Below are 12,691 nucleotides of genomic sequence, written 5' to 3'. Positions count from 1 at the left end.
AGGAGGATCGCTTGAGCCTAGAAGTTCAAGTCCAGCCTGGGCAACATGGCAAGACCTGTCTCTAACAAAACAAAAGTTGTGTTTAAAGTAACTACAGAGAGGTGTATTAGGTCTCACTGTTAGAAACAGAGTGAGCCCTGAGAAAGATTCTTCCAGAGGTGAAACCCATAGAGGGATAAAAGCTGCAGGCCCAGGAGACCCTGTGGCTGTAATATGCTAACAAGCCCAAGATAGTCTCCAGAAGACCCAGTAAACCTTCTCACTGTGTGACTCACAGGCTCCCAAGGATGCAGAAGAGAAAGAGGGGGCAACAGGGGACTGAGACTCTGAGCTCAGAAGATAAAGAATATTGGAAAAACTACTGCCAGCAAAGCAGACCCAGGTAAGAGGGCCATGTTAAAAACACAAGACGTCATCTCATATTTTCTTAAAAAGATTCTAAAAGGGCAGCAGATGTATTGGGAGGCTGAGGCAGGCAGATCACTTGAGGTCAGGAGTTCCACACCAGCCTGGCCAACATGGTGAAACCCTGTCTCTACTAACAATTCAAAAATTAGCCAGGTGTGGTTGTGTGCCCCTGTAGGCCCAGCTACTGGGGAGGCTGAGGAAGGAGAATCGTCTGAACCCGGGAGGCAGAGGCTGCAGCGAGCTGAGATAGTGCCACTGCACTCCACCCTAGGCACCAGAGCGAGTCTCAAAATAATAATAATAATAACAATAATAATAATAATAATAATAATAATAAAAGAGCAGATTTAAAACTCTGATTTCCTGGAACCAACACAACACCTCTTGGTTCCTGAATTCAAGAAGGACCTGAATTCTTGCTCCCAGGATCAAGACCACCTGGGATCACCTGGCTCTAATCTTCGTTTTGCTACTGGCCACACCCTTCTGCCTCATCACTTGGGGGGCGGGGGGGTCACCTTAAGTTGTCACCTGGGCTCCTCTAGCTCTGGCAGTTCCAAGCAGAAAAGTCTTTCAAAGGTATTTAATGCACGTGAGTCAGAAAGTTTAGATGAGGTACCTCAGACTTGGCTCTCAGGGATTAGTATTTAATGTGTCCTGCCTGGAAGAGGCTGGAATGACACGAGACAGCAGTGGTGACTAGCATGGAATCTGGAATGAGGCAGACCCAATAATGCAAAACCTGGTTCTGCCACTTTCTAGCTGTGTGACGTTGCATAAGTCACTTGACCTCTCTGAGCCTCAGTTCCTTCCTCTGTAGGATGGGACTATTAACATACCTACCTTAAAGAGAAAAGGATAGGATCACATTCACCAAGGCATGTGGCCTAGGGTCAGGTGCATGGTAGCGGCAGTGAACACTAGAACTGGCATGGTCAGTGCTGTTCTCTGGGCCTCTCCTGCTTACCTCCAAGGACGCCATGCACACGACTTTGTTAGCATGATAGAAGAAAGTAGGCAGGACGTCAAAGATGGTTGTTTCCGAAAGTATTAATTTCTATGGGAAATGAAAAGGGGAAACAAGGAAAAGTAAATGTGAATAAGTTTCAGATTTTTCTTTGTTTTTGTTTATTTGAGATAAGCTGGAGTGCAGTGGTGTGATGATAGCTGGGACTACAGTGTGCACCAACATGCCTGGCTGTTTTTTTTTTTTTTTTTGTAGAGACAGGGTCTCACTATGTTACCCAGGCTAGCCTCAAATTCCTGGGCTTAAGTGATCCTCCAGTCTTGGCCTCCCGAGTGCTGGGATTACAGGCATGAGCCACGGCGCCCAGCCAGTGAGTAAGTTTTTTAATCACCAGTCTGATGAGTGGGGGCGGTGGGAGCAGGGAGAAGTCATGCTTTGACCACTGAAAGCGATCAGTGCCCTGCAGTGCACTGGGCTCCTCCCCTATTTAATCACGGGAGAGCTGACAGTGAAGAACTCTGGGATGGCGGTACCTGGGACAGGTCTCCCATCAGGCACTGAGGGGGTACCTGAGAGCCAGAGTCCAGGAAGAGGGAAGATGAGCACACAGCTCAGCCATGGGAGGGCTCACAGCTTCCAGATATGCTCCATTACGGCTGAGGTTTGTAAACTGCACCAGGTGAGCCCCCGCTGCTGTCACACTGTCCTTCCTGCAGGACTGGGCTCCATGCCCACCTCTCCTAGAGTGTCCCCAGGTGACCCCTCGGGCAGCCCTGGCCACATTGGGCTGGACTGTCTGCATCTGTGGCTGTGCCCTGCACCCCATTGAGCACCTGGGGGGCAGGAGGAGCCGTTTCCCCAGAGGCCCCCACCTGGGCCACAGTGTGTGCTCTGTAGAAGGTGAAAGGAAGGAGACGGTCTCACCTTGAGGTTCTCGGGGCAGAACTGGTGGCCGTACATGTCAATGGCAGACAGGAAAATGGACTCCACCTGGTTATGCCGCAGCTCGTAGGAGGGGAGATGGGAGGCAATCAGGATCTGCAGCGGGGAGGGACGGGGCGGGGGGGCTGGCGTGAGCCAACCTCCCAGGGGAGAAGGCAGAGGCTCGGACACGGGCCGGCAGCGCAGTGGGACCGTGCATGGTGAGGGCTGAGCACGGTAGGGGACACACAGGAGGGTGGGGGGAAGCGCACATCGTGGGGACCGCACCCCGAGACCCTACCTGCCGGGCTCTGAGGGCCACTTTGCAGTGCTCGCTTTTGCTCAGCTGAGTGAGCTCGTTGAGGATGGAGGTCAGCTCGTCCGACAGGGAAGGGTCTGGGCCACACAGCTCATCCTTAGGGGACAAAAAAAGAAGCCAAATGGCTTTTCTCCAGCCCAGGGAAACATGCAGCACTCATCTCGGCTGGGGGAGCACCCGCTGCAAAAGCCAGGCAGCTGCTCCGCTCTCCAAACACGCCCGGCACAGCCTGCTATGCAAACCCTCACTACTTTCTACTGTGCACCCACCCCAGTCATTCATTCGTTCATTCATTCATTCACTCATTCACTCACTCACGCACTTGGCCACCCATTCATCCACCCCAAAACATGCCCTAAATGCCTGGTAAGAACAAACAAATACAACTAAGCCCCTGCCTACATTACTATTAATAGCCAGTGATTAGGCCAGGCGTGGCTCACACCTGTAATCCCAGCACTTTGGGTGGCTGAGACAGGAGGATCACTTGAGCTCAGGAGTTTGAGACCAGCCTGGGCAACAGGGCAAAACCTCGTCTCTACAAAAAAAAAAAAATACAAAAATTAGCCGGGCATGGTGGCATGTGCCTGTAGTCCCAGCTACTCGGAAGGCTGAGTTGGGAGGATGATTTGATCATCCCTTGGGAGGTGGAGGTTGCAGTGAGCTGAGATCCCACCACTGCACTCCAGCCTGGGCAACAGAGCCAGACTCTGTCTCCAAAAAAAAAAAAAAAAAAAAGCCAGTGATTATCAGGTGCATACTATGTGCCAGGTAGCTAGTAAACAGCTAGACCCTTTATATACAACTCCCCAAATTCTCCCACCCCCATGAAGAGTTACTTATTTTGATTCCCATTTTACAGATAGGAACACTGAGGCTCAAAGACGCAATATGCCTCACCCCAAAGCCAGCAAACATGTGCAAGACAGAGCCAGATTCGAACACAGCACTATTCTGCCCCCAAAGCTTCCCGCTCCTTCCCCTACACATTGCTGCCTGACTTAAGGGGCTCACAGTTTCAGAGGAGAGGGACGTGGGGTTGAATCTTGCAGGAGAGGGAGAGACAATGTATCTGTGTTGCATCCCTCCTCTCTGCTTCTGAAAGAAAGGCCTTTCTGCTGGGACCAGGGCTGGGTGCAGCCGGTGTTCGCATCTCCTCTTGTGCCCTAAGTGCATATGGGGCTTGGGAACGGCTCAGCGCAGGTGCTCCCTAACCACCCACTGAAGACAGAGCAATGAATGCTAAATATCGGAGCTCCTGAGCAATATGCCCCCATTCCCCACCCCGGGTATCCACTAAGACTGGTCTCCAGGAGGTCACCAGATGGTAGAGCTGTGGGGCATTTTTTTCTACATGTGTTTCTGCATTTTCCTATTATAATTAACCGATACTGATTTTATCATCAGAAAAAAACTTTAACATATTGATATTTCATACACAAAGACACAGGAACGTCAATGCTGAAGAAATGTGGTAGGAAAGTGTTCTAAATCTCCTCTCCCTTCTCTGATTTGCCTTCTATTATTAAACGGTGGTGGTACTCCCCACCAATCCCCTAGGCTTGTGGCTCCCAGGCCAGACAGCACAGGTGCTGGCCACCAGCTAGAATGGTGCTTTTCTAAGAGGTGGAAAACTCAAGAGTAGTTTGTGTGAACATTTTTTAAATTCCCCCCCACACATCTAAGTGTGAATGTTAAAAAATCTAACCATTGCCTTCTACATACAAAAAATAATAATAATAATAACAAAAACATTTTTCTAGGCAGGGCATGGTGGCTCACGCCTGTAATCCCAGCACTTTGGGAGGCCAAGGCAGTGGATCACCTGAGGTCAGGAGTTCAAGACCAGCCTGGCCAACATGGCAAAACCCTGTTTCCTACTAAAACTACAAAAAAATTAGTCAGGTGTGGTGGTGCGTGCCTGTAGTCCCAGCTACTCGAGAGGCTGAGGCAGGAGAATCACTTGAACCCAGGAGGCAGAGGTTGCAGTGAGCCGAGATTGCGCCACCGCACTCCAACCTGGGTGACAGAGCAAGACTCTGTCTCAAAAACAAACAAACAAACAAAAAAAACAAAAATTTTTTTCTTTCTTGTTAACTTAGTGAAGCAGTCTCATCTTGTATATTTTAGTTCACAGAATCATGTTTTGTTTGCTTTGTTTCGTCACTAACGAAGTCCCATGACCAGCGAACTGGTGTCAGAAACTAGGTCCCTTTGAAAGCCTCAAAAAAATTCATTTCAAAATAATCATTCAATTCACAAGTCTTTGTTCAAAACCTCTCAGGTACCAAATACCATCAGGTGCAGAGAACTCACTATTTTCTAACAAATGGGACCAAGAAAGTCAGAAGAATAATGAATCTCACATTTATCCCCAGACTGTAATTGGTTCAACATTTTTAGCCTCCATCACCAAGGAGGTCCAGGAAAATGTCCCAATTCCCAAGACCCGGGGGCTGCTCCACCCATCTTGCCTTGACTGTCCTCTGGTGCACGTGATATTTCATAAGTTCATGCCCAGAACACAGTCAATATGTGCACAGAAGAACGGACAGCAAAATAACCCACAGACACACCTGCCTTTGAATGGCAAGCTGACCGTCATAGATTACAGGCATATTTTGCTTGACAAACACTCAAACTCCAGGAAACTCCATCCGAAGAATGTATTTTGAAAAGCATTATATTATTTTAGTAATAGAACTCCCCCCAAAGAGTGGATATCTCCTTGGGCATAAATTCCCAGTCCCGGCTGTGCGTTGCAATCACTTGGGGAGTCCTCTCTCCCAATTAATTTTTACAAACTTCAAAACTACAGAAGAATTGAAGACCGGTATGTTAAAAACCCATAGTAATCACCTAGATTCACTAATTGTTAAACTTTTGCCACATTATCATATTTGATTTTTCTCTAATAAGAACGTGTGTGCTCATCCACACATACACTCTCTCTTTTTCTGAAAGTCAGTTGCAGACACCACAATCCTTTATAATATTTTAGCACATATCTCCCTCCCACCTAACTACAGAACCATTAAAACACCAAAGAAACTGAACATTAAACCAATAATATTATCTAATATACAGTGCACATTTAGGTTTCCCACAGGGAAACTTTCAAAAAGCACTAATGCCTGGGCCCTACCCCTAGAAACTGATTAAATTGACCAAGGGTGGGGCATGGGCAATTGTATTTTTTAAAAGTCTCCCCACCCCCTAGGTGATTCTAACGTACAGCCAGGATTAAAAGCTGCTGCGTGAGATTTTTAAATGATTCTTTACCAAAAATCCCAATATTTATTAATGCAACTTGGATAGGAGACGGGGTATTAACTATTCTCTGAGATCCTGGCCAAACTCTGCCCACTGACTGTTTTTGTAAATAAAGTTTTATTGAACATAGCCACCCTCATTCATGTACCTATTGTCTAGTTGTTTTCAGGCTGCAGTGGCAGAGCTCATGGAGCTGAGTAGTGGCAACCGGGGGAGGACGTCCTCAAGCCTAAAATCTTTACTATCTGGGGCCCTTTACAAAAAAAAGTTGCCAGGCCAGGCGTGGTGGCTCACGCCTATAATCCCAGCACTTTGGGAGGCCGAGGCTGGTGGATCACCTGAGGTCAGGAATTCAAGACCAGCCTGGCTAACATGGTGAAACCACGTTTCTACTAAAAACACAAAAATTAGCTGGGCGTGGCAGCGCATGCCTGTAATCCCAGCTACTCCAGAGGCTGAGACAGGAGAATTGCTTGAACCCTGGAGGCGGAGGTTGCAGTGAACAGAGATCGTGCCACTGCACTCCAGCCTGGGTGATAGAGTGAGACTCTGTCTCAGAAAAAAAGACAGATGGATAGAAGATAGATAGAACCCGGGAGGCGGAGGTTGCAGTGAGCCAAGATTGTGCCATTGCACTCCAGCCTGGGTGACAGAGCAAGACTCCATCTCAAAAAAAAAAAAAAAAAATTGCCAAACCCCTTTCTACTATAAGCGAAGTCCAAGTTGCTCTTATTCTGCTGATCCTACATTTTCCAAGTCAGTTGCCAGGGACATATCAAAGAAAAATATTTTTAGTTATAAAAGACTGCTATTATCGGCCAGGCGCAGTGGCTTATGCCTGTAATCCCAGCACTTTGGGAGGCCAAGGCGGGAGGATTGCTTGAGCCCGGGAGTTCAAGACAAGACTGGGCAACATGGTGAGACCTCATCTCTACAAAACAAACAAATAAACAAACAAACAAACTAGCTGGGCGTGGTGGTGTGAATCTGTAATCCCAGCTACTTGGGAGGCTGAGGTGGGGGGATGACTTAAGCCCAGGGGATAGAGGCTACAGTGAGCCATGATGGCGCCACTGCACTCCAGCCTGGGCAACAGAGTGAGACCCTGTCTCAAAAGAAAAAACAGACAAAAAACAAAAGACTGCTATTATCAAGTGGAAAGAGAAACAAGAACAGAGACTCCATACTTCTCCTTCTCCACACACAGGACTCAAAATCCAATATCCTGTGGCTAATAGTTCATGAGTCTGGAGTCAGACTATTGGTTCAAATCCTGGCTCTACATTTAGGAGCTGGGTGCCCTTGGGCAACTGGCTTAACCTCTCTGTGCTCTGCCAAAGAGCTGTGACAGCAGTACCCACTTTTTAGGACTGCTGTGAGAATTAAATGAGCAACTATTTATTTGGAAAGCACTTCAAGAGTACCTGGCACAAACTAGGTGCTTTGCATTAGTCATGATCTCCCCAGCGCCAACAAACCCCACTTATTGCCTGTTTTTGTATACAAAGTTGGGGGTTTTTTGTTGTATTTTGAGACAGGATCTCATTCTGTCACCCAGGCTGGAATGTAGTGGTGTGATCACAGCTCACTGCAGCCTCAACATCCCAGGCTCAAGCGATCCTCCTGCCTCAGCCCCCTGAGTAGCTGGGACTACAGGTGCACACCACCACACCTGGCTAATTTTTGTACTTTTTGTAGAGATAGGGTCTCCCTATGTTGCCCAGGCTGGTCTCAAACTCCTGGCCTCAAGTGATTCTCCTGCCTCAGCCTCCCAAAGTGCTGGGATTACAGATGTGAGTCACAGTGCCCAGTTTTAATTTTTTTTTTCTAAGAAATGGAGTCTTGCAATGCTGCCTAGGCTGGACTTGAACTCCTAAGCTCAAGTGATCCTCCCACCTCGGGCTCCCAACAAAGTTTTACGGGAACACAGCCATGCTTACACTGCACAAAGGCAGTGTTGAGTGGTCACGACAGAGACCACACCAACCTGCAAAGTCTAAAATATTTACTTGCTGGCTTACTTTTTATTTATTTTTTGAGACAGAATCTCGCCCTGTTGCCCAGGCTGGAGTGCAGTGGCACAATCTCGGCTCACTGCAACCTCCGCCTTCCGGGTTCAAGCAATTCTTCTGCTTCAGCCTCCCAAGTAGCTGGGATTACAGGTATGTGCCACCATGGCCAGCTAATTTTTGTATTTTTAGTAGAGATGAGGTTTCACTATGTTGGCCAGGCTGGTCTCGAACTCCTGACCTCAAGTGATCTGCCCGCCTCAGCCTCCCAAAGTGATGGGATTACAGGCATGAGCCGCTGCACCCAGCCACTTTCTGGCCCTTTTAAGAAAATGTTTGTGGACTCCTGACCCACCCCCGGTCTGGGTAACAGGCCCTCTTCCTGCTTACGATCAACATGATCACCAACTGGTTCTTCTTGGCCACCTGCGCGTGGGAGAAGATGCAGTCCAACACCTGGGACATGTCTGGCTTGAACTGCTCCCTGAGGTTTATCACACACTTGTCGTAGTGGGCTACGGGGAGACAAAACACCACACAGAGGTAAAGCTCAGGCTCCTCACTCCCCCCACCATCCCACTGGTGTTGGCATCAGCATCTCTTGCCTTGCTGAAAATGGTGCTCAACACGCAAGTATCTTCTCAGGAGATCCAACACCACTGTTTTCATATAGCCGCGGATCCCGCTGCGGTATCTGGGGAGAAGGGAAGCCTGCTCTTAATGCTCACACCCTTCCTTGAGTACCTGAATATTTAGTATTTTCTTTTTGTGATTTTTAAAAAGAGAAAGGATTGGCTGGGCGTGGTGGCTCACGCCTGTAATCCCAGCACTTTGGGAGGCCGAGGCAGGCAGATCATGAGGTCAAGAGATCTAGACCAGCCTGGCCAAAATGGTGAAACCCCGTCTCTACTAAAAATACAAAAACTAGGTGGGCATGGTGGCACACACCGGTAGTCCCAGCTACTCGGGAGGCTGAGGCATGAGAATAGCTTGAATCCAGGAAGAGGAGGTTGCAGTGAGCCGAGATCACACCACTGCACTCCAGCCTGGGCGACAGAGCAAGACTCCGTCTCAAAAAAAAAAAAAAAAAGAGAGAGAGAAAGAAAGGATTTTAGAAAGGACACTGAGGTGGAAGGATCACTGGAGCCCAGGAGTTCAAGCCTGGGCAATATAGCCAAGACCCCATATCTACAAAACAAAACAAAAAAATTAAGGCCAGGCATGGTGGCTCACACCAATAATCCCAGCACTTTGGGAGGCTGAGGTGGGAGGATCATTTGAGCCCAGAAGTTCAAGAGCAGCCTGGGCAACAAGGTGAGACCATGTCTTTACAAAAAATCAAAAAAATTAGCTGGGAGTGGTAGTGCACGACTGTGGTCCCAGCTACATAGGAGGCTAAGGCAAGAGGATCACTTGAGCCCAGGAGGTCAAGGCTGTTGTGAGCTATGATTGCACTGCTGCACTCCAGCCTGGGTGACAGCTTGTCTCAAAATAAATAAATACAAATTAATTAATTAGTTAATTTAAAAATACATTTTTTTTTTTTTTTGAAACAGAGTCTCGCTCAGTCGCCCAGGCTGGAGTGCGGTGGCGCAATTTTCGGCTCACTGCAAGCTCCGCCTCCCGGGTTCACGCCATTCTCCTGCCCCAGCCTCCCGAGTAGCTGGGACTACAGGCGCCTGCCACCCATGCCCGGCTAATTTTTTTGTATTTTTAGTAGAGATGGAGTTTCACCGTGTTAGCCAGGATGGTCTCGATCTCCTGACCTCGTGATCCGGCCGTCTTGGCCTCCCAAAGTGCTGGGATTACAGGCATGAGACACCGCGCCCAGCCAAAATTTTTTTTAAAGTATCTAGAGGCACCCTCTAATCCTGAGGCCTTCAAAGGATATGGAGTTGATTCATCTGCAGGCTAAAAAGAACACTGCCCTGCCCAAAGTCCCACATCAAACTGGAGGCAAAACTGGAGTAGATCCCAAGCCTGATACTTGGGAGGGTGCCTTTCTGGCCACAGGGTTAAGAAAAAAAAAAACTTAATAGATTTCGGATACTGAACAGGGGTAGCCAATTTTAGCAAGCTTTAACTGTTAAAAACAAAATTTTTCCATTACTTACCCAATGTATAGAGACCGTTTTAAAAAGACAAACTGGAAAAACATTTACCAAAAGATCCCCATGTAAATTTTGCTTCTCCCTTTTTTTTTTTCTTTTTTTTGAGATGAGGTTTTGTTCTGCCACCCAGGCTGGAGTGCAGTCGTGCAATCACAGCTCACTGTAATCTGTCTCCTGGGCTGAAGCAATCCTCCCACCTCAGCCTCCGGAGTAGCTGGGAACACAGGTGGCCACCACCAAGCCCGGCTAATTTTTGTATATTTTGTAGACAGGGTTTCACCGTATTGCCCAGGCTGGTCTCGAACCTCTGAGCTCAAGCAATCCACCCGCCTTGGCCTCCCAAAGTGCTGGGATTATAGGTGTGAGCCATCACACCTAGCCACTTCTCTTTTAAAACAAAGTTTTAACCTGGATGTTCTTCCAAAAATCTGAACACAGGAGTTAAGTTTCTCAGGAGATGCGACACTGAGCTGTGAGGAAGTAGACACTTCACTACAGCATCACCAAATAACAACAAAACCGATCAAGATGCTAAAAGACTCCCTGATCCAAATGTGATTTTAAAACATACTTACACAACACAGGACAGGGCTTTAATATTTATGTTCAGCACAGAAAATTTGCTAGAAAATTCAGTTAATTTATTAATGGTTCATTTTTCCTAGATGTTTCTCTGAAGCTTAAAGGATGGGCTTAAGGTTAGCAGTCGATGTGTTTTAGGAGGACTCCCTTCCTAGCCCTTGGCTGTGAAACTTGCAGTTTGTGGGGAATCCACACTAAAATCTCTCTCCCTAACAGCTGAGGAGCTCCTTGAATAGAAGGCCAGTTTTCTACAATCTCACATTCTTTGTACCTGTGAGTTTCTGGCACATGGGAAACATGCCTGGAATTTACTGGTTCAAATCCAAGAATGCTTTGATTCCTTTTTTCTTTTTCATAAAAGACAAGGTCTTGCTCTGTCCCCCAGGATGGAGTGCAATGGTGCGATCACAGCTCACTATAACCTCGAACTCCTGGGCTCAAGCAGTCCTCTCACCTCAGCCTCCTGAGTAGCTGGGCCTATAGGTACACAACACCATGCCTGACTCATTTTTTTTTCTTTTTTTTTGTAGAGACAGGGTCTCGCTACATCACCCAGGCTGGTCTCCAACTCCTGGCCTCAAGTCATCCTCTTGCCTTGGCCTCCCAAAATGCTGGGATTACAGGCATGAGCCACAGTGCCTGGCCCTGATTGTCTTCATAAGGAAAGCTTTCTTGCTAGGTGAATTTTTCATGAAAAGTGGCAGAAAACCCTTTTGTCAGCCGGGTGCAGTGGCTCACACCTGTAATCCCAGCACTTTGGGAGGCCGAGGCAGGGGGATCATGAGGTCAGGAGATTGAGACCATCCTGGCTAACAAGATGAAACTCCATCTCTGCTAAAAATACAAAAAAAAATTAGCCAGGCGTGGTGGTGGGCGCCTGTAGTTCCAGGTACTCAGGAGGCTGAGGCAGCAGAATGGCGTGAACCCGGAAGGCGGAGCTTGCAGTGAGCCAAGATCGCACCACTACACTCCAGCCTGGCCAACAGAGTGAGACTCCATCTCAAAAAAAAAAAGAAAATCCTTTTGTCATCAGAATAGTCCTGCAGCAGAAAACCCCTGTACAATAAATTACTTGAGATGAAATTCAATTATTCATCCACTTTCCTTTGCAATTGTCCCAAAAGCCACAATAACAATTTGTGCAGTCTTTTATCATACATAAAGCTATTTCATCCCATTGTCTCAATCTGATATATCTATCAAGTATTTACTATTTGTCAGCACTTCACAAAACTTAATACATTTATAGGCCAGACATGGTGGTTCACGCCTGTAATCCCAGCACTTTGGGAGGTCGAGGCAAATGGATCACTTGAGGTCAGGAGTTCGAAACCAGCCTGGCCAACATGGTGAAACACCGTCTCTACTAAAAGTACAAGAATTAGCCAGGCATGGTGGCACATGCCCGTAATCCTAGCTATTCGGGAGGCTGAGGCAGGAGAATCGCTTGAACCTGGGAGGCGGAGGTTGCAGCGAGCTGAGATTTACAAACAGAGATTTACAGAAGTAAAGTACCTCACCCAGGGTTCTGCTGTTAGTAATGGCACTGCAGGACTATAACACACTTTCTCTCAGTTCAAGCCTGCCCTGAAGACAGCCCCAGAGCACCACCCTGGTGCAACGCATGCGACGATTCAGGTGACAACCACATCCTACGGGGAGACCCAGGATTCACCTCTGGACCAACTGCACGATGCTCTGGGTGTTGATGAAGAAGACCTCTCGATCGGCCTTCCGCTGCAGGGTGGCTGCGTGGCAGTCCAGGATGGTGGCTATCTGGATGGGAAAACAAGACAGGTCTGACTGCTGATGATTCAGATGACACACAGCAGTCCCCTAAAGCAGGGGTCCCCAAACCAGTACCCAAACCAGCACTGGTCCGTGGCCTGTTAGGAACTGGCTGAACAGCGGGAGGTAAGCAGTGGGTGAGGGAGTGAAGCTTCATCTGTATTTACAGCCCCTCCCCATTGCTCACATTACCATCTGAGCTCCACCTCCTGTCAGATCAGCAGGAGCATTAGATTCTCACAGGAGCACAAACCCTGCTGTGAACTACACATGCGAGGGATCTAGGTTGCACGCTCGTTACAAGAATCTAAGG

At 47.9% G+C, this 12,691-nt stretch overlaps 1 protein-coding gene across 3 annotated transcripts in view; it reads right to left on the bottom strand.

Annotated features, from left to right (window-relative positions):
• The window catches only part of ACACB (acetyl-CoA carboxylase beta), a 157,720-nt gene that overhangs the window by 42,891 nt on the left and 102,138 nt on the right, over positions 1 to 12,691 (bottom strand). For all 3 annotated transcript variants that reach the window (XM_024257188.3, XM_063711885.1, XM_054528185.2), the window contains 6 exons: positions 12,266 to 12,366; positions 8,503 to 8,591; positions 8,288 to 8,412; positions 2,598 to 2,711; positions 2,300 to 2,413; positions 1,376 to 1,465 (listed from right to left, as the gene is read on the bottom strand). In XM_024257188.3, coding sequence (XP_024112956.2) covers positions 1,376 to 1,465; positions 2,300 to 2,413; positions 2,598 to 2,711; positions 8,288 to 8,412; positions 8,503 to 8,591; positions 12,266 to 12,366 — 633 coding nt within the window. The remainder of the gene's footprint in view (positions 1 to 1,375; positions 1,466 to 2,299; positions 2,414 to 2,597; positions 2,712 to 8,287; positions 8,413 to 8,502; positions 8,592 to 12,265; positions 12,367 to 12,691) is intronic.

This window comes from Pongo abelii, chromosome 10, assembly GCF_028885655.2.
Source record: "Pongo abelii isolate AG06213 chromosome 10, NHGRI_mPonAbe1-v2.0_pri, whole genome shotgun sequence".
Taxonomy (NCBI): domain Eukaryota; kingdom Metazoa; phylum Chordata; class Mammalia; order Primates; family Hominidae; genus Pongo; species Pongo abelii.
The sequence above is the reverse complement of the archived record's forward strand: the minus strand, read 5'-3'. Positions and strand labels throughout refer to the sequence as shown.